The sequence below is a fragment of the Epinephelus moara genome, chromosome 5 (genome assembly GCF_006386435.1).
Source record: "Epinephelus moara isolate mb chromosome 5, YSFRI_EMoa_1.0, whole genome shotgun sequence".
Classification (NCBI taxonomy): Eukaryota; Metazoa; Chordata; class Actinopteri; order Perciformes; family Serranidae; genus Epinephelus; species Epinephelus moara.
In genome coordinates, this window is record NC_065510.1 from 10269708 (window position 1) to 10289765 (window position 20058).

General features: G+C 40.9%; 1 protein-coding gene across 6 annotated transcripts in view; it reads right to left on the reverse strand.

The window, feature by feature from the left end:
• The window catches only part of rgs12b (regulator of G protein signaling 12b), a 66018-nt gene extending 48300 nt beyond the window's left edge, over positions 1 to 17718 (reverse strand). For 3 of the 6 annotated variants that reach the window (XM_050044879.1, XM_050044882.1, XM_050044880.1), the window contains exons 1-5: positions 16658 to 17101; positions 14044 to 15364; positions 13483 to 13722; positions 11090 to 12070; positions 4908 to 5027 (exon numbers count right to left, since the gene is read on the reverse strand). In XM_050044879.1, the coding sequence (XP_049900836.1) occupies positions 4908 to 5027; positions 11090 to 12070; positions 13483 to 13722; positions 14044 to 15126 (2424 nt within the window). In that variant the 5' untranslated portion in view covers positions 15127 to 15364; positions 16658 to 17101. The other 3 variants (XM_050044877.1, XM_050044876.1, XM_050044878.1) reach the window with 3 other exon arrangements.
• Positions 17719 to 20058: the final 2340 nt, after the last annotated feature.

The window sequence follows — 20058 nt, forward strand, 5'->3', positions numbered from 1 at the left end:
CTGGAAGAGGGATCCCTCCTCAGTTGCTCTTCCTGAGGTTTCTACCGTTTTTTTCCCCCGTTAAAGGGTTTTTTTGGGGGAGTTTTTCCTTATCCGCTGTGAGGGTCCAAAGGACAGAGGGATGTTGTATGCTGTAAAGCCCTGTGAGGCAAATTGTGATTTGTGATATTGGGCTTTATAAATAAAATTGACTGAATTGATTGATTGACACCTGGGAAGTCAAACTTTTTTGGCTTCATGTGCCACTGAGCAACTTTCATAGGAATGAAAAGGGTCCTGCCCCCAACACTGTATCCAGTTCTCTTTATACATCCACAATTAGCAGCGCAATCAAAAAACCTGTAGGTTGAGTGGATTCCACCTATCACATTGCTTTAGTCATCCAAAGCAGAAATAATGAACCTATGACGGAATGTCTTTCATAATACTTGAAATGTGGCTTTTGCCTTCCACATCACATCTAGTAGATGCGTCATTTCCTGTCAATCACATGTGGGCATGTGGGTACACAGTTCCCACGTGGGGAATGCGGTGTCCACCACCAACAATAAAAACTACTGTCTAGAGAGGCAATTACAGCCTGCAAATACGTCGAACAGCTTTTGTGGTTATAATACTGGCAATAAATAGTATCAAAAATGGGGTTTGTTACAATTCACATGTTGAGGATTAAACTTACAAACCTTGCATTGCTGCATTTTTTGCTTAAGCTTTTGTTAATGTCAAACTTTGAGCCAGCGCTACCTTGTGATACTCAGCATTAACAGTCAAAAATGATTTGACCTTATCATTGTTTGCCGATGACGTCTAATAAGATTATAACTAACCAAGATATCATATTAGTCTAATCTTAACGTAAGTGTGTGTAGGCTTTTCTCCTGCACTACTTCAACTCTTCTTATATATTAATTGTGTAATCAGGTATTGGCACTGAGCTGAACTTTAGCACTAATTCTTTAACCACCTCAGCAGTGTGCCTGCTCAGACTGCTTTTTATGTGTGGACAGCCTATACGTGGCTACAGTCAACCTGTCTTGCTCAGTTACGAAGCAGCAAGTGGATGCCCAGACACACATATGGAAAACACTGCCTGCACCGGTAAAATATCTTCTTTGGCATTGTCTGTCCCAACCGGCACTTGAGCTCCACTGGAAGAGAAATTTCATCTTCCTCCACTTATCATTATGTTGCAGCTCTTGGATCAAACAGCAGCAATCAGTCTTGCAATCAGCCTGTACATTGTTTGGCATTTGAATGATTATCTCTGCCTGTTTACATTTGTCAGTCCTATTTAGTGAATATCTTCCACAGGTGGCACACACAATCACCTTGCTCTTCAGATTTCAACCTTTGAGGACCACTTGAGAATCGTTTTTGTGTGTGCGGGTCCTTTGAAATGGTTAATTTTGTTGGCTGAATGTGAGACTTTTTCTTAATCTTGTTGATGGTGTGATATAAAACCTAATTTCAAAAGTTATCCAGGTATTTGTTTAACAGTGTCCCTTAGCCTGCACACATACACACCACTGGAAAATGATATGGCTGAGAAGTTTATCAGACAACTGAAATCCAGACACACACAGCCAGAGGAGAGCGTATGGTCTGACTTCCTTCCCCTTACTGCTGTCATAAGACATTGTCTGTTTGTTTGTTTGTTTGTTTGTTTGTGGGTATGTTTGTGTGTGTCTGAGTGTAAAATGGTTAAGCTCTACAATCAGGCCGATCACAAGACAAGCTGCACGCCTCAAGCTCTGGCAGACATGCACACATACATACAGTACAGCACACACACACACACACACACACACACACACACACACACATGCACACTCACACTTCAACTGCAGCATGATGTCTGAAAGCTGCTGGTGAAGCTTCGATAGCACAGCTAACAAGATGGCTGAGAACTGTGCGTGTACATGTATGTATGTGTGTGTTTCCGTGCAATTATAGTGCAATCATGTTCGTGTGCACTGGTGTGTTTGTGTGGGACCGACTTAGGGATGCAATTTGTTTGTGTATGTGCGTGCACGGCTCTTCATGTCGATGTGTGTGAGCATGTGTGCGCGTCTATATACTCTGTGCTTTTGTGGTGAGGCCTCACTAACGAGGGGAATGTCAGCTTGTTGCTCATCAGAGCTCATTAGAAGTGCAGGCTAACACTTCGAACCCCATTACCCCCCACCACCATCACCACACGAACACACACACACACACACACATACACACACCAATCTCTCTCTCTTCCCCCCTCTCACAACACAAAGCCCTCTCTGTTTGTGGACATTACCGCATAAGCAGCTAGAGAAAAAGGCCTAACGACCGGAAGAAAAAGGTAGAATAGAGTGGGGGTGGAGGATCGGGGGGAGGGATGATGAGGAGAAAGAGGAGAGAAACCCTGCCATGGGATGGTTTGGCAATGACACAGAGAAAGATCTACCCCTGTATGAAACACACACAATGGAGGGCAATTCAAGTGTCTGGAAAAATGCCCTGGTGCTTCCAATTTTACCACCTGGTGATGAATCATTTTTTGTAATTATCGTCGTGATAAAAAGAAAATGAATATGATTGTATGAAAGACAGGTTGTGAAATGTGTTTGTAGGGGGGTCTTAAGTGCCTAGTTAACATTTGGACTGACAGTAAAACATGGATATTAGCAGAGTGTAACCTCTTCTTCATAACATCATGAACAGAAAGTAATTATAGTTTGTTAATTATAGTCGGCAATGATGGGAATTTGTGGGCAGAAAAGCTAATTTGAGGCACCAAGTAATCTGCAAATTGATTTTGCCTTTGAGGAAACTGACTCAATCGGAAGACTTCTCATAAAAACTATACACAGCCAAATTAAATGTAATTAAAATAGTTTGGGGCTAGGGATGCTAATTTAGAACTTTGTTTTGTAAACGACAGCCAATAGCCAACCCTAGTGAACCAATCATTAACCGTTGCCCAACAATGGGGAGGAGCTGAGCATGACTTTGACTGAGGAGCTGAGCATTTTTAACTCATTAAAATGGATAAAATCTTATTTCATTTTAGAGCTGCAGGCAGCGTAATGCTTCGTTCAGTGCTCCATTCCCCCTGTGCTCTCTCTCTGATTATTATAACGCTACTGCTGCGGGAGTGTGAGCTCCGTTAAGATTGGCATTGATCCTGGGTTCGAACCAGAAACCCTCTTGCTGTGAGAGAACAGGGCTAAGTGTTAGCATCACACAGCTAACATTATCTAACAGGTCAAGCCGTTTCAGTGTTGGTGTGAGTTTGTTAGGGGCGTTAAACTGCTCTGTGTTGAATGTTAGCTGCTGCTGTATTAACTCATGCTAAATGGGCAACATTGTACTGACCATTCTGTGTAGCAGAAGCAACAGAATGTTTGCTGGTCTTTCCCACCAGTGAAGAGGATTGACATTTGTATCCAATAAGGAGGATAGTCTCTTGTATAGGTGTTCTCCTCTGCCTCTTCGTCATTAGCTTGTTGAGGGGTGCTGTAATGTCAGTCTTCTCCCTACAGCAACACCATGGCATTGAACTGGTGGTGTCATATGACTCCAGCCTGGGCAGCGGCAGACGTTGCTGTCTCATTATCTCACCCTGCAGCACCAGTGTACTATGCTTGATTCTTATTTTTAACTGTTTATCTGATAGTATTGGTCAAAATTCTTAGTACTTAACAGTTAAGTATAAACATCCCTATTTTGGGCCTATTAATTTAAGACACAACATCTCCAGTTTGAATCCAGCCAGGGACTTCTGTGGCATGTAATTGCCAGCTTCACTCCCTTTCTCACCATACTTCCTGTCTCTCTCTACTGTGTTGTCCAATAAAGGAAAAATGCCAAAAATGTATATTCCCAAAAAAAAAAAAAAAAAAAAAAAAAAATCAGTACTGAAGCAACAGTGTGGGATGTGCTTATCCACCCCCTGGGCGCCTCAGTAGCCACTAAACGCCGGAAACATTTAGCTTTCTTCTGATCTCTATCTTAAGACCAAAACTGCTGTTATGAATTGTGCTCACAGACAGCAGGACTCTGTTTTGGTCTTGCCAACATTCACACAGACACAAGCATGATGAGAATAACACTATGTTCCACTTTAGTTGAACTTGAATGTGCACTATTGTTCTGTAGCCAGTTAGGTAACTGTTATCTCACTTCATGATAAAAAGACGACAAATATAGCTGCTGGAAATGCAATTCCATACATATTCATCTTAAACACAATTAAAATGAGTACAACCTTGTGCAAACCTAAGCTTTGTCTCAAGGCTTTTGACAGTAGTAACCTTGATAGCAGTGTATTGTTCCTAAAATCTACTACAGCCGCAGCTGCATACTTCCTCTTTATATGTTGTACAGTAGTACTAAATAGGCATATTGTTATTGCAAAACACATGTTTCTCAAATGACTGGATAATAGGTCATTTCTTGCAGCTAAAAAGAAGGCATAAGTAGGATTCTTGCTACAGCGTGGCCATACTGCACCCTGTCAGCTTAATATGCTATACCTCCACACCTACATGTATGGTTGCAGATATCAAACTGAGACCCTAATGTTGAGAAATTCTTTCCTATCAAAGCTGTACGCCAGCCTCCGTCCAAATCCATAAATACCAGGCTGTATACGTCTGTTGGCTCTTGCTGTATCCTGGCTCTGTCTGCGATTGTGTGTATGTTGCCACGGTGATGCCAGAAGATTCCTTGATATGTGAGGATGTATGATGTGCATGAGGTGCTATTATTAGAGATGGACGGTGCACGTGTGACTCAAATGTGACTGCAACAAAGTGGTCAGACTGAGCTTGAGCGCTACAGTAACACTCAATACTTTGTTGGACGATGGAAGTACTGTGTGTGTGTGTGTGTGTGTGTGTGTTAGTATGTGTGCATGCAAATTCTCCTACCTCCAGGTCATCCAGAGAGCGGGCCAGGCTGAGACGTTTGGAGCGTCCAAAGGAGCGTCTGGCTGAGGAGCGCTGGGGGAGAGGAGGGAAGCCCATGGTGAGACCACGGAACCGACCACCCTGAGGAGAGGAAATGTACACAGGTTCAGTACATGCAGGTGAGGGGGGGCAGTAGCCTAAGAGTCAGGGAAAGAAATTGGCCAACAGAAAAGGGGAAGTTGTTACGGGAAGCTGAATAAACAGCAAACAATGCTCATTTGACTTTCACACTAATTCGATGCAGAGGGTTCCTTAATAATCTAAGAAGCTTGACATAGATGAAGAAATTTCCTCACTAAGGCTGGGTATCATTTAAAAAATGACAATGCTGTTTCCCATCATGTGAATAAAAGCACTCAGTTGTGTGAAATGCAAACACCACCACTCCCCATCCAAACGATTTTTACACTTATGTAATTCAGAAGTGGTGAAATTATTAAAATACCTATTAAATCACTGCACAAAACATTTTATGCTCAACTGCCAACTCCATCAAATACACCAACTACTCAACTTCACCACAACACACTCTGTATTGTAGCTGCGGTAGTAGGCCAATCACACATCACAGTAAATCGTACAAGGCTTGTGGTGATTAGTTACAAGTAAAACCAGACAAATAGTATTTTTTCCTAGATCTACATACAGAGACAATAGAATGCTGGTATTGTTTGACTGGAGAAGTTTTGATATTACTTGGTATTGGGTTATTTCGGTTGATACCTTTACAGTATTGAGTACCCATACCCAGCCCTATCCCTCACCCTATCTCTCTTCATACTTTCTGTCACTCTTAACTGGTGAAATCCCACGAAAATAAACAAATTTACATAAGAATTAGAGCAATAAATCGTCCGATATTGGCTTATGGCAGATATACTGGTACAGCATATGTAAATGTAAATGTAAATGACAGATTTCAGCATAGCAGAGATATGTTTGGGGTTAAAAGTATCTCCATTGGATAGTTTGTTCATCAGACAGTACTGACATGTTTTATTTTCACACTGTAAAATGTCCCTTTCAGTAGATATCCTGGTCACAATTCTTAAAAAATTATATTTATATGATACTATCTTCGACAAAAATGTTTTTTCATATAGAAAAGAAAATGAATAACAAGTGAAATATCATATCGAATATCAATACTGGTATAAGTATTAACCTTAAACATCCTAAAATATGAAATAAAAAAAAACATGCACAGTAAACATCTACTCATCTTATCTAACATATCCATATTCAATTATATTTTCATTATGAGTGCTTTTAAACTTTAGTGTTTACACTGTTGGAGGATTGTGGACAGTAGCCAAGGTTTTTGTGTGGGTGTTAATAATGCTGTCGTGCATCCCTGTCATGTAATGTCAATTTACCCATATGGGTGTTATATTAAAAACCCATGGGATAATAACATTAGAATTTCTAAACCATAATGATCAAAATAATTATCCGATACAGATTTTGACAGGTAAATTAACAGCCTGACCGGTGCCCATTTGTGTGTGCTTTTGGTCCGACAGGTGTTTTAGATAATTGAATGTCTGTCAGTTAAATAAAGACTCGACATACCATGTGGACAGCTTTACATGGAAGCTTACATGAAGACATTTGCTCAGCTTTGCCTGAAGCTTCCTCTCTTACACATGCATGGGTTTCTTCTTTTTTTCCACTTAAATGTTAAATACCACATGTTATGCGCAAGCATGTACAGTCCTGTGATTTTTGCCTGCAGTACCAGACAGTACTTTAGTTCACCCCTCAACCACAGCCAGAGCACATAGACATACACACACACAGATGGGAGGGACAGGATGGCACTTGTGGAGCTGTATCTGAGAAAGTGGTATGTTGTGCTCTTGAATTGTATTGCGTAGGGTTAATTACTGTGTACATGTAATGTACTTCCACTTAATAATTATTGTAGACAAAAGCAAGATGACATAACAATTGTGGTGGAAACCAACTAAGCTAAAACTGGCCAGCTGTTACATGATGCTGTAAGCCAGTCTCTCCAGGATTTTGCTGGTATTTTTTTGAATTGTTGCAGTCTAAAATGCAGCTTTTTAAAAAGAAAACTGCAGTTCATGAGCTCATGAAAGAAATCATTGGGTCATCAAAATTTACTGTGCAAAGCCATCTGACTTTGATGTAACCACACTAAGAAGTACTGTACATTTGGGGATTTTAACATGGGTGTCTATAGGGATGAACTCACTTTTAGAGCTAGCCTCAAGTGGCCATTAGAGGAACTGCAGTTTTTGGCACTTCCATTTTTCAGCCCTGGAGGTTGCTGCTTGGTGGAAACCAACTAACTGGAACAAAGTTAAACTGGCCAGCTGTTACATGATGCTATAAACGGCTGCCTAAAATGAGCACATGAGAAAATTAGCCACTGGGTCATCAAGATTTATTGTCCAAAGCCATCTGACTATGATGTAACCACGCGGAGAAGTGCTGTAAACCCGAGAGGAGTCTACAATTAGCCTTTTAACTGTTCTTCTTTGGAGAACAACAGAAATATGCCGCTTCTTGCTCTCTTCTTCTCACCAACGACACTTTGTCAATCTCCTTATACTTCAGTTGACAGTGAATATCAACGGACCCCAGCTAACTAATTAGTAATTAATCCATGCTGGCAGGCTCCAGAGGCCAAACTGTGACACATGTTGAATCTGACTGGCTGATTAGGAGCAGGTCTTGTCAGCATTTCATTAGGAAATGACCAGTGGTGTTGCCTGGATACTGAGGCAACCCTATGTCTGTGTGTGTACGTGTATGTGTGTGTGTGTGTGTGAGTGTCTGATAACGCAGATCTGAACACTCGATTACACATGTGGATACACACATGCACACATGACCTCAGTTTAACGTTGTCAGTTGAAAATAAGTCTTCTATGTAATGGAAACAAAGCAGTAAGTGAACAAAAGGTTTTTTTTATAAGTGAATATTTGGATTGAAAAGAAAATGATACCGTGTTGATCTGAGTCAGGGGTTGTTCTGCTCTGGGTGTGGCTGCACAAGGGCTTTTACACGCTCAGAGAAACATCCGAAAGACTATGTTTTAGTGGAAAACTCACAGCTTTTATCTGTGCTATGATCATGTCCCCTGGTCTCCCTCCCACACATACACGCGCGCACATACACACACACACACACACACATACTATCACTGTCACATAAAAGAGGCATCTTTCCTGTTTACAACAACACAGCTGTCAACATAAAAACCCAAACTCACAACACTTCTTCCTCTTAAAAACAACAACTGCTCCAGTGTAACAGGGGCTTAAATGTACCCAAGTCTTACAAGCACAGTTGACATAACTGAACAGCTATCTCTTTGATTCTACAATAAACGAAAAAATCATATCAATCACAGTATCACGTTTTAAGAGTCAGGATTCAATTGCCTGTTTGTGTCTGTATTTAGTGTATTCTGACTTTAATTCCACAATGAGGCACTCAAAGTTCAGATTTCTATCATTTAAGTCAATCAAAGACGTGCGTTCTGTGGTCAGATGAACTTCAGCTACCAAGGGACTTTCAAAATAGATGTATAGCTTTTTTAAAAATAAAAATCTAAATTAGTTTCCCATGGTCTGTGATGAGAGTGCTGGGGGCTTATGGAGGTTTAGATGGTAAAACAGTGCCACCATGTGGCCAAGACTTAGGAATACATTAAGGAACATTGTATATACATCTAATGCGAACATATATCAATCCAGCTTAATTAGATCAAAATATAATGTATAAAATGTACATTATTTAATCATGTTTAGCAAAGCAGTCAGATAAAATCTCTTTGGGAAGAGGATACAAAGGCAACAGAAAAGATTATTTCAAAAAAATAGTCCAATTGATCCTAGATTTTTTATTTCATGGCTTTACCTGAAAGACAATAAGTATGCCAAAAGTGAACAAACAATGATAGATATGTGTCTCCTGCACTCCAAAATATTTATCACAATATTTTAGAAAAAGACTAATAATACAAGTGTTACACATTGGGTTAGAAAAATGCCAATAGCTTTCCCTTTAGAAATAATGTACACACAAAAAGAGAAACAGGTTATGTTTAAAAGACTGCTTTTGTAAAACATGCAGACTTTTCAAATGATGAAGAGAAAGACTGAGTACTCTGTAACAGAGACCTGCGATAAGGCTATTTAGAACTAAATTTTTGTGACGATAATAAAATAATTTTACGTTTAACGTGCTTTTAGGTACAAAAAATGGCTTTGTGTCTGATAAGATGATTATTTGTGTTTTGTGTTTGTGCCTCAGTGTGTGTTTTGGTTGACAAGGCACCCATTGATTTTTTACTGTATACATACGTACACATGTCTGTATGAAGAAAATTCAATGTTTGGAAAAAAATACATTTAGGATACATAAGACACTGTATTACATGTATGCAATAATTAATAATTTAGTTCTAATACTTACTGTATAATACCATAGGGCCGGCTGATATGGAAAAAATCATTTTTGACCAAATATTTCAATATCAATATTGCGAAAATATTGTAGGGTTGACTATTGGTGCTTTGACAAAATATTTACACAAGATTTTAATAAAAAATCATCAGTAATGGGGATATAATGACTAAGTGGGTTAAGGCAACAACTACAGCAGTCTGGTAAGTTCAGAAAATGACACAACTTTACAGTAATGCAGCCTTTAAAACCAGTAAAAGACAACGCTTTCGATATTATGATGTCCAAAAAAGACGATATCTAGTCTCACGTCACAATATCTATATGAAATCGCCCTATAATAAAGTTTTACTTACAGGAGACAGAAGGCTATATCAATACAGCAAAGCTACATTTGTCACAGCAGAGTCAGCATTTTATTTTGACTACCACTATACGTGGCTTACCATGAAAGTCACAGCCTCTGAAGTTAGCTGTCTCCAGTCAGAAGACATTGTTCAACCTTCCTGTCACTTTCAGCCGCTACCGTAGTCCTGGGCATGTAAACACTTCCTCCAATTGTCTCCTGGGGGTCTCTGGGACCCTGTCCACCATGAGTTTACTCAGGGAAGCACCAGTCTCCTCCACTATCAAGGAAAAAAGACTCTATCCCCAGTATCTGTTTGGATATTTACATGTTGATGATGTAACTGTTCTCTAAATACTTCTGTAGATTCAAACAGGCTGTAGAGAGATTAATGCAGAAGGAATCCAGTCAGGCTGGATATATCTTTCACTCTTTGTCTGTTCCTCTCTATTGTTGGGAAACAATAAACAGCCAATAATGTGCTGTATCTCAATGCAAAAGGGAGTTTGTTCTAACAAAATAATGCAGCCAATGTATTCAAATGTAAATTAGTTTTCACTTACTGTTTGTCATATTACTAATGTAACAATGTGGTTGAAATGTCTTTAATAAATCATATGTAAGCAAATAAATGCTTTAACTAAATCAAACAAACACTATGCAAATACATTTACTTCATTAACACCAGTGTAAAGCCTGGTCTGCTGTTGAGTCTCATTACTGTGGGAAACAGGTGGTTTTCAGGTGAAGGCAGATGCCGGCCTAGTGCATAATACATGATCTGATACTGGAGCAGTGGGGATAAATAACTTATCAATCCACTTGTACTAAGTCTGGGGAGAGAGCCAACCATGGTGCTGGCATTATTCGACACAATGTAGGGATGTTTGGTGGGGTGAACAAGGTTCAACCCAACTTTTAAAACAACCAAAAAGTTTTACATGTGAGAAAGAGACAGACTTTACTCAGGAACTGAATGAGTTAAATGCTGGGCCCTTAAAAAGAGAGGGTGAGAATGCGATGGAGAGCAGTGGGATGAACGCAGATGGATTTATAGCCTCAATAAACTGTGGTCTTGGACACACTCTAGTCAGAGTAAATTTCCACAGCAGGGGCATGTGATGGGGGATGCTACCTGCTGCCCTGGCTTCTCATCTCATGGTCAGTTTTAACACAACTCTTCCAAAAGCCCACAGCCCACAAACTGGCACAGCATAACACACGACTGAATGCAGGATTGTAGAAAGACTGACCATCTACTGGGCTGAAAATATTGAATAAAAATGAATAAAATACATGTCGGCATGATAATTAAGGCTATTACTAATTAGATTAATAACTTTATCAAAGACATACCTTTTTCTCTCCCTCCTTTGCATTCCCTCGTTTCTTCTCTCTTTCACCTCTCTCTGCCCCAGCTCTCTCCCTGTCTCCACCAAACAGCTTCTTAGCCCACTCATCTTTGTGAGCAGCCAGCCGGTGGGTGTGGGGATGTGCAGGAGGAGGAGGCTGGCTCCCTCCAGGTGGTGGCAGGTGGTCCCCGGGGGCCAGTGGGGCTCGGTAGCGGTCGGCTGGGATCTTATTCATGGGTGGGGGCAGGGTGCTGCAGTTGGCTGATGACCATCCGTCGGTGGATTCGGCGTAGGACTCCTGATCGCTGCTCAGGCCCTGGAGGTGGCTGTGGTGGTGCTGCTGACGCCAGTCTCTCAGCACATGGACTGGTAGCCACCGCTGCGGCTCCACCCCTGCTCCCACTCCTCCGCCCCCTCTCTTTTCTCCTCCCCCCACAGCTCCTCCCCGCTTTCCCGGTGAGTAGTGGTGTGGGTGGACCCCTCGAGAGTGCCTGCCAGGGACATCGGGGTGAGCCAAGGGGAGAGGGTGAGGGAGGTCAGCCAGGTGTGGATCGTGACGGTAGTGGCCATTTCTCAGAGCTGGTGGAGGAGGAGGAGGTGGGTGAGGGGCCGCAGCTCCAAGGGTGGGGCTCCAGGCCTGCTGGGATGAGGGTGGACTGTCCCAGTGGCGTGGCCCAGAGATGTGGTTGTGGTTAGGAGGACCTCCGAGGTCTACTAAAAGCACTCTGTTGCTCTTCTCTTCTGGTAAAAAGTTGCCGATCCCACTGTCACTGTTGCTGCTGGTGCTGTGGTTCTGCTGGGCGTCATTGTCTGGATCGTGGAAAGCCCGAGCCCGGACCCCCTCAATGTTGTCCCCCATGTCCCGGTAGAGGACGGAGACAAACTGGAGGAGAGGCTGAGAACTGGGCGGGAATTCCAGGCAGCCTCCTGTGTCCGGGTCAGGGGTGCACTCAAACCCAAACCTCCTGGCTACACCTAAATGGACCTTAGGAAACATCAGTGAGTGTCAGTCGATGGGAAGACATTTTCTACAATATCTTTTTTTTTTTTTTTTTTTTTCAATTACAAAATTGCATAGAAAAAAGTTTGCACTCTTGTTAGCTGTTGTTAGTATTGCTTCAGTGTAGCAAAGCTATGGTACTGTATTACACAACTCCTAAAGTAAAACACCCTTTCCCTACTATGTTCGCCCCGATGAAGACTTTGTGAGGTCAAAACCAGCCAAAACTTAAAGCTTATACTCTATAATGGTTTTTATTATAACTTTTTTCTTGCTCTGACTGTGATTGCCTTCACTTTTTTTTCTGTGTTCATTTTTTATCTTATCGGGATATTACTGATTTATTGAAGTGGGATTGCATGAGGCACTTATCCATAGTCAGTGTATTACCCACAGTAGATGGCAGTAGGCACGCCCCCAGTTTGGAGAAGCAGGCAGGAGTGCCAACACAGAAGCTAAGCAAGATACCACTGTGAAAAGGGGCAGCAGCAAAACATATTTTTTTAATACAGCAAATAAAGGCCTACCTAACAGGATCATTACCAGTGTATGTGTATGCTATATTGAGAATATTTCATTACTTTACCTTGCTGTTACACAGCCCTTTCTTTGGCACTACATTTTCTCAAACGTCAAACTTCTGCATTCCTACACACAAGCGCAACTGTGCAGCGCACTGTATTACACTGCAGACCAGCTGACTTTCAGCAGTGTATGGAGGAGACAACCAATACAAGAAAAAAATACTTCTTATGAAAGCAACAACAAAATGCCGTCCACTGTGGAGACAGGAGGATACCCTTATGAACCAGAGTATGTAAAGCTTCTGTGGAGGGCTACTAAACAGGCCAAAAGAGAGTGTTGTGTAGGAATACAGAAGTTCTTCATTTGAGAAAATATAGCCCCAAAGGAAAGAGCTGTCTTACAGTGAAATAAAGCAGTGAAAATATTCTCAATATAGCATCTACTTAAACTGATATTGATTTTTTTGGGGGGGGGTAGACCTTTCTATTAGAAGGCTAAAATAAGTTTTGCTGCTGCCCCTTTCCAAAGCAGTATGCCACCTGACATTTACTGTGGTTAACACACTGACCATAGACAAGTACATCATAAAAACCTGCTTCAAAAAAATCCAAACTATTCCTTTAAAGAACACCTAGCAGAGCACTAATTTAGCACTTGGCTGCTGCATTTTTTATGTTTGGAAGTCCTATCTGTTGCTGACAAAACAGTGGAAAATAAAACATCCAATACTTAATAATTTTACAATTAAATTGGAATAACTTAATAATAACTTAAGAATTCAGTAGATTTTGTTGTGATAAAATCCAGTTATCTCCTTCTAAGTGTGATTTGTAACCTCTTATTGTATCTCATCACTGTCTCTCTATTCACACCTGGTGGTGACAGAGGTCTGGGTCCACAATGAAGACGTGACAGGAAGTCCTCAGACTGCCCTCTTCATCTCGTCCGTTGTTGAAGTGAAAATCGTCGTGGTCGTCAGTGGCCTGCATCGTGACCAGTCCAAAGAATCGACGATCATCGGGACAGCAAGCGCTGAAGGCTAGTTTTTCTGCAGGATAGGTGGCCAGAACCTGACCTCTGTCACTGCACAGACGCACACTGTCATGCATCACCTGGCAAGATATAGTTAACACGTTACAATATGATACAGGGGAAGATAATGAGACAATCATAGTTACCAGACATCTTAACGATCACAGACAGACGCCCCACTGTTTATACCAGTGAAACAAAGTAATGTTGTTGATTATTTTCTTGAAGTGTGAATACAGGATGATCAAATCTTGTCTTGCTTATTTGAGGCCTTGTGCTCAACAAGACAAAGTTTAGAGGTTTTTAAACTTACTGCAGTCAAGGGTACATTTTTCCTACATTCAAAATATATAGCTAACAAGTTATTATCATATGATGGCTGACAAAACATTCAATCGCACCTTCATCAGGACCAGTGAATGGATCTTCTGCTCGGCCCGGAGGCGTCTCATGCTGCATCTGATGGCTTGCAGGCTGTCACTCTCTAAGCTCGTCCCTATGGAGGCCAGCTCAATGGAGCCCAGATAGCCAACAATCATGCCTACATTGAGGATGCCCTCGCTGGGCTCTAGGCCCAAGTCGCCGCCATCTCCTACATCCAAGTCTTGCTCTTCGTGGTGCTGAAGGTGAAGATGACGGAAGTCTGCGTCCAGGAAGACTGAGTCATCATTTAGAACTTGGGCCATCTCCTCCTCAGAGAGCAGGTTGGGGTTGCTCTGTGAACGCGAGGGGTTCCGATATGGAGGGAACTCTGGATCGGACAGCGGGCGTGGCTTTGATGATGAGCTGGCCCCAGGTCTCTCCTTGTCTGAGCTGCTGGAGGACTGGCTGGAGTTCTCAAAAATCATGTTAAAAATTCCTCCGGACTGCAGCTCTGCCACAACCTTCTCTGCCCTGTTGATGCCCAGCTGCTTAGAATCCATTTTGGGTTTGTACCACCCCCCACGAGCCCCACAGCCTGACCTGCTGTTATTGTTGTTATTTACACCGTTGTCATAAAAAACATCCAGCTCATCATCACTAGAGCATGAGTCCATGTAAGATGCTGCCATTGTGTTACTGCTATGATGACGACTTCCAGCACTGCGTTGGTGGTGGTGGTGATGGTGCCGCCTGTGGCGCTCTCCTTCAGCAATGACTAGTTTCAAGACACCAGAGCAGCGTCCTATCAGTTTGACCACATCTTCATGCGATGCCTTGGAGACATTGATGTCATTGACAGAGAGGATGTGGTCTCCTGAACGCAAACCTACATAGTCTGCAGGGCTCCCTTTCAGGATGCAGCTGAGGACACACGGACTTTGGCCTGACAGCGTAAAGCCATACCCTGTTCTCCCTCTCGCCACCTCCACAGCCCGGATGCGACCCTGCTGGATGGAGGAGGATGGCGGAGGCTGGGGCAGTCCGCTTCCACCACAAGGGCGTCTTTTGGATGATGCATCCACTTGCCTGAACATTGTGCCAGGGAACGTCCTCTTGTCCATTGATTCAGTACGTATCAGTTAGTCATTATACATCCTTTGGCTCTGCTCAGGCAGGAACGCAGGGCATCTTCAACTGTCTTCTTGTCACACCGCTCTGCTGGCAAGCTGCTACGAAAAAATGAGTCGCGGTTCTAAATGCAGCAGAGGGGTGAAAGTTTATCCTCAGTACTGGCACAGCCTTGTTACTGTAGCATTCCCATCCTGGTGTCACTCTCTCCCAATTCAGAGGCTCAGTTACCTGCAGCACAACAGAACAGAAGCCAGTCAGTCATGAGAACCTTTCAGAAGACAAGTTTCAAGATTTACACTCATGTCCCAAGTCAAGACTGAAAAGTCCAGAGTCAAGTCCCAAGTGCTAAACTTTGAATTTCAAAAGAGTAATAACATGTTAAACTTTTAAATAACCATGAGTGCTTTTAAAATGTGTGCTTATTTGTTCAAACAACTTTGTTGGAAATTGTTGCATCTGTCTGCAATTGTTTTTTGATGACCACCATGTAGTTTTTGTACACAAACAACATAATCTTTGGCATCATTTTTTCCAACTGGCATTCAGTAATGTAACATTAGTTGACTTGACTGGATGCTGTCAGATTGGCTCAAGCAATGTGGATCTGGGGAATTACAATTTTCATTTGCCTGAACACGTGTCCAATCAGAAAATAATTTTCAAAACAGTTCACAGACAAAAGGTTGCTGGACAAAATGAAGATTTTTGTTTGCAAAATGCTCTGACATTCATAAAGCATTGGAAACTTGTAACAAAACTTATTTTATAAATGGACTGCTGATTGAAGAGTTGTGCAAAGGAGTTTCAAATAGGTTCATTGGAAATTCATAATCATGCAAATAATTTTTATCAACTGTGAATAGATGTTTGCCTTTTCTTCAACACAGTTTATCCAGTAGTTTTTGGTCTTTCTGGTATTAACTCTTATGAAAAGGGTGTGAACAATGTGTGAAACTGATGAAAAACTGTTCACACATTTACAAGAGAAGACTTGTGCTGTACTAAGAAAACAAAGTCATGACGAAGATCAAGTGGATCCCAGTTTCAGTTATCATGTCTTAACAATGGAGAGAAACTAAGTGTCAGCTTGCTGGGAATTAATAGTCTAAGTCAAATCAGGAAATAAAAAATAACTGAGTTTTTTTATGGCTCACTTTTTAATACTTTTCAGTCTGTGGGTTTGGGGTAAGGTATCAAGTATTTTTAAGTAACAAGGTTCAAGTCTAAGTGAAGTCAAGAGTCATTGCTTTTAAAGCTGAAGTCAAGTTGCAAGTCTCTCTTGATTTTGTCAAGTCTAAAGTCACCAAACTTGTGCTAAGTCCACATTTCATGAACCTTTTCTCTCCTTAACATGCTTTACTGTTTCAACCAAAGTTTACTGGATAATTCTACTCCACATAGTACATAGGTAACTATAGTTATAAAATCATGCACAATATCAAAGCATTATACTGTCATTAATGCCAATATTGAGAGTTAATAACACGTGTTAAGAGGAAGGCACCATACACACAGACACACCTGTGCAGGGTGGAGTCACAGCAGCTCTGTCCAATGGGAGATACCTTTCACACCTGACAGGCATGCAGGTAAAATTAATTAGACCCAGCCTTCAACAAGTGAAACTTTGGGGTAACTTTTAACGCTGTTTATAGCTTACTATCAACACGGACTGAGGCTTTCGTTTGAGTTTAAAACCATTTGTCCGCAAACAGTCTAACACATTCGGTACTGAACTGTAAAGAAACTATTACCGTTAGCTGAGATTAGCTGACGCGTTAACGTTACCGTTAGCTTGGTTAGCGGTACATGCTAGTAAAGTTACGTTAGCTCAAGTTGTAACGCTTGCTTTGTAAATAAATTAAAAACATGTGTTTGACAGTTAATACTCAGAAGTGCATGCTTTCTCTGTTAACTTCGCAAAGTTACAAATGTAAAAAGTTTCTTGCCGTTACTTGCTGTTCAAAAGTGCACCCACCCGTGCTTAAACGTTAGTCCCGCCCCCCGATTTCCAGGTCTTTGGAATGTCGGTCTGTAACTATGGCAACGGCGGTGTACACAGACTTCTACATCCTGTCATTGGTTTCCCGAGTTGTCAGTCAGGCGGCGGACAGTTATGTGGATAAATTGACAAAAGTTAGTTTGAGAAATCACAAATAAAAGTATCAACAGTCGCCTATTCCACAGGTGTCAAAAGTCAGCATCACAAGAGCGGCCCTCCATGTCTGCTACTGTAATTAATTTTTTGGGAATATTATTAAAAAGCAGGACCCAAGTATGTATTTGTAGTTCACCCTCACGTAGCGAGACAGCAAACGACAACAGCTGGCCACAATACGTCTGAGTTGTAAAGCAGGGATAGCTAAGTAAAAGGTGGATGCAGGTCTTCTTTTTTTTATGTTCCGACAAAGATGTTAGGTGTCGCGGGTTCACTCAGCGGGAGGTTAAAAAAGACAAACGACTTACTTGTCGGTGTCCGACGGTGATGCTGCTCGGGCAGTGTCCATAGTTTAGTAGCTAAGGGTTAGTAAAGTAAACTCAGGGACGATGGGTAAACAAAAGAAAAGGCTGCACCATCTGGCGAAGTAGCCTTAAGAGGAGGAGGACTGGAGGAGAGGGAGGTGTGTTTAGAGTGGGCAGAGGAGGGGGTGGTCAGATCAGAGGGGGAGACTTCAAACACTAAAGATAATGCAAGAAAAAACACTTTAAAAGTTCATATAGGCCACATTATCTCCTCTGATACTGTGACTGGGAGAGGGAGGTTTATCCAGGGTGTTGAGCAGTGGGTTTCAAACTTTTGCCAAAATATCTGTGCACAATAGCCTCTATAAGGTGTGTTATCACTCTTATCACCACATAAATGTTTGTTTTTATTAACTAATATCAAATAATAATCGACAACCAACTATTACACATGAAATATGTCTTAAAATGAGTCAAGAATTCATGTTAAATGTTTTAAAATTACAGCAAAGCACCAATAACACATTCTTTTTACATGGAAATAATGTTAGATAATAATGTGAAACTTATTCCCACACGTGGATGGCGACAAATTGGTTTCCCTGTGAAGGTTTTTTAAATTAAATTAAATTAAAAACAAATTTTAGGTACAGTTTGCTTCGTTATTAGGAAATGGGTCTGCACAACATACTGATACAGTCAATTAAAAATGAATCCGTAACTTTTTGTATAGGCCCGATTGAATATTGCAGCCATAATGTGTGGTTATCACAAAATACAATGGCACACCTGGATTTGCATCACGGCACACCATTTCAGAACCACTGGTCTAGGCTATATCTTGTTTTGTGGGGTCTTCAACTGTCTTTACTGCCCTTTTTCACCAAGAATCATCACCAGTTACACTCATATACCCCTGTTATCATGAGCCTTCATTGCTTACAACTGTAAACACCACTTTTGTGTATCCATTTAGTTAGGTTTGTGCATACAAGGTTACTTTACAACTAATTTTCCATATGTATTTTCCCCTCCTTATGTCTGTTTTAGGGTTGCAGCAGTATACCGTAAAACCATGGCATGGAAATGTCTGTTATCATACCATACATATTTGCTAAGGTATACAGGATATTAAAAAGACTGGACAGAGAATCTCACCTGCATGTGTGCATCTCCTTCCTTCTTTTACTGCCTGTCAGACTTTTAAAAAACAGTTTTAAGTCCCACTTATAATAAAGCATTTGTCCAACCAAAAAACCCTTCTGTTTTAATTCCCTAAAAGGATCATTGTACCTGATAATAATAATAATTGTGATACCACATACCGTGATACAGTGATATTTTCTAAGATGGTTATCCTATGAAAATCTCATTGCAACCCTAGTCCTTTTTATCTTTTGTACACTTGATTTAATGTCATATCATTACTGCCATTATTTGTTGTCTTTTTGTTACTGGAACAACAATAAACACATAAATAAAGCTCAATCAAGATTTCAGTTTCCAAAAAATGCATTTCAAAGCCAATTTCTGGGGGAAAAATGCTACAAACCGTCACAAACATAGCACAACTAAACATGAAATGAAAAAAAAAGTGCCAGTGAAGATTGGGACTACATTTTTCTCTAAATATGCTATACCTGTCATATGTATATTTCAGTGTCTACCAGTAGTGTAAAGCAAATTATTTGAATTACTGAAGGAGGGATGTGTTTGTTTTATTTTGTCTTTTTTATTTGTATTAACTTTTTTTCCTTTTTTGTGAGGTTATATTGTCAAGTCATCATATTGTGGTGTGTTTTATATGTATTAATCACCTGTGTTAAATAAATAAAATTATGTTAATAAATAGGAAAAGCTCCTTAAATTGTACAGCTAACACTGTTGTACACCTCGAAAGGAATCAACACAAGACAGCAAGGAGCAGCTCCACCCAACACTTCAAAGTAAAACATTTGATTCTTTATGCCAGTGAAATAAACTAAAGAAATCTACTTTAGCAAGACACCTGCATGTCCAAGTGTCACGTGTGCATGTGAAAAATGTTCACAATTGCAAACCAGAGTAAAAAAGCTTAAAAAAGTTAATGCACTTTTGGAATATAGAGTTGAAATGAGATGATCTAAAACATTGTTGGGATGCATTTAACTTTCTTTCCCAAACTGTGACCTGTTCAACTTTATCTGATGTTCAATGTTGTAGTTTTTATCGTGTATTATGATGTAAAATTCTTAGTGTAATTCATACAGGTGACATGATAAACCTCTCAAGTATCATAAGTACCATAAAAAGCATTTGCCATGTACAGTTTGCTTAATACCTGTGCCATCATGATTTCAGCCCAGTGCTTCATGAACCATATGGCAGCTGTCTGCTAATCCTGTTAATACCTTTTAATCATGAACCACCCATCTTAATGGGCACTGTAAAACAAGTGCAACATATGTTTTTATAGTGTG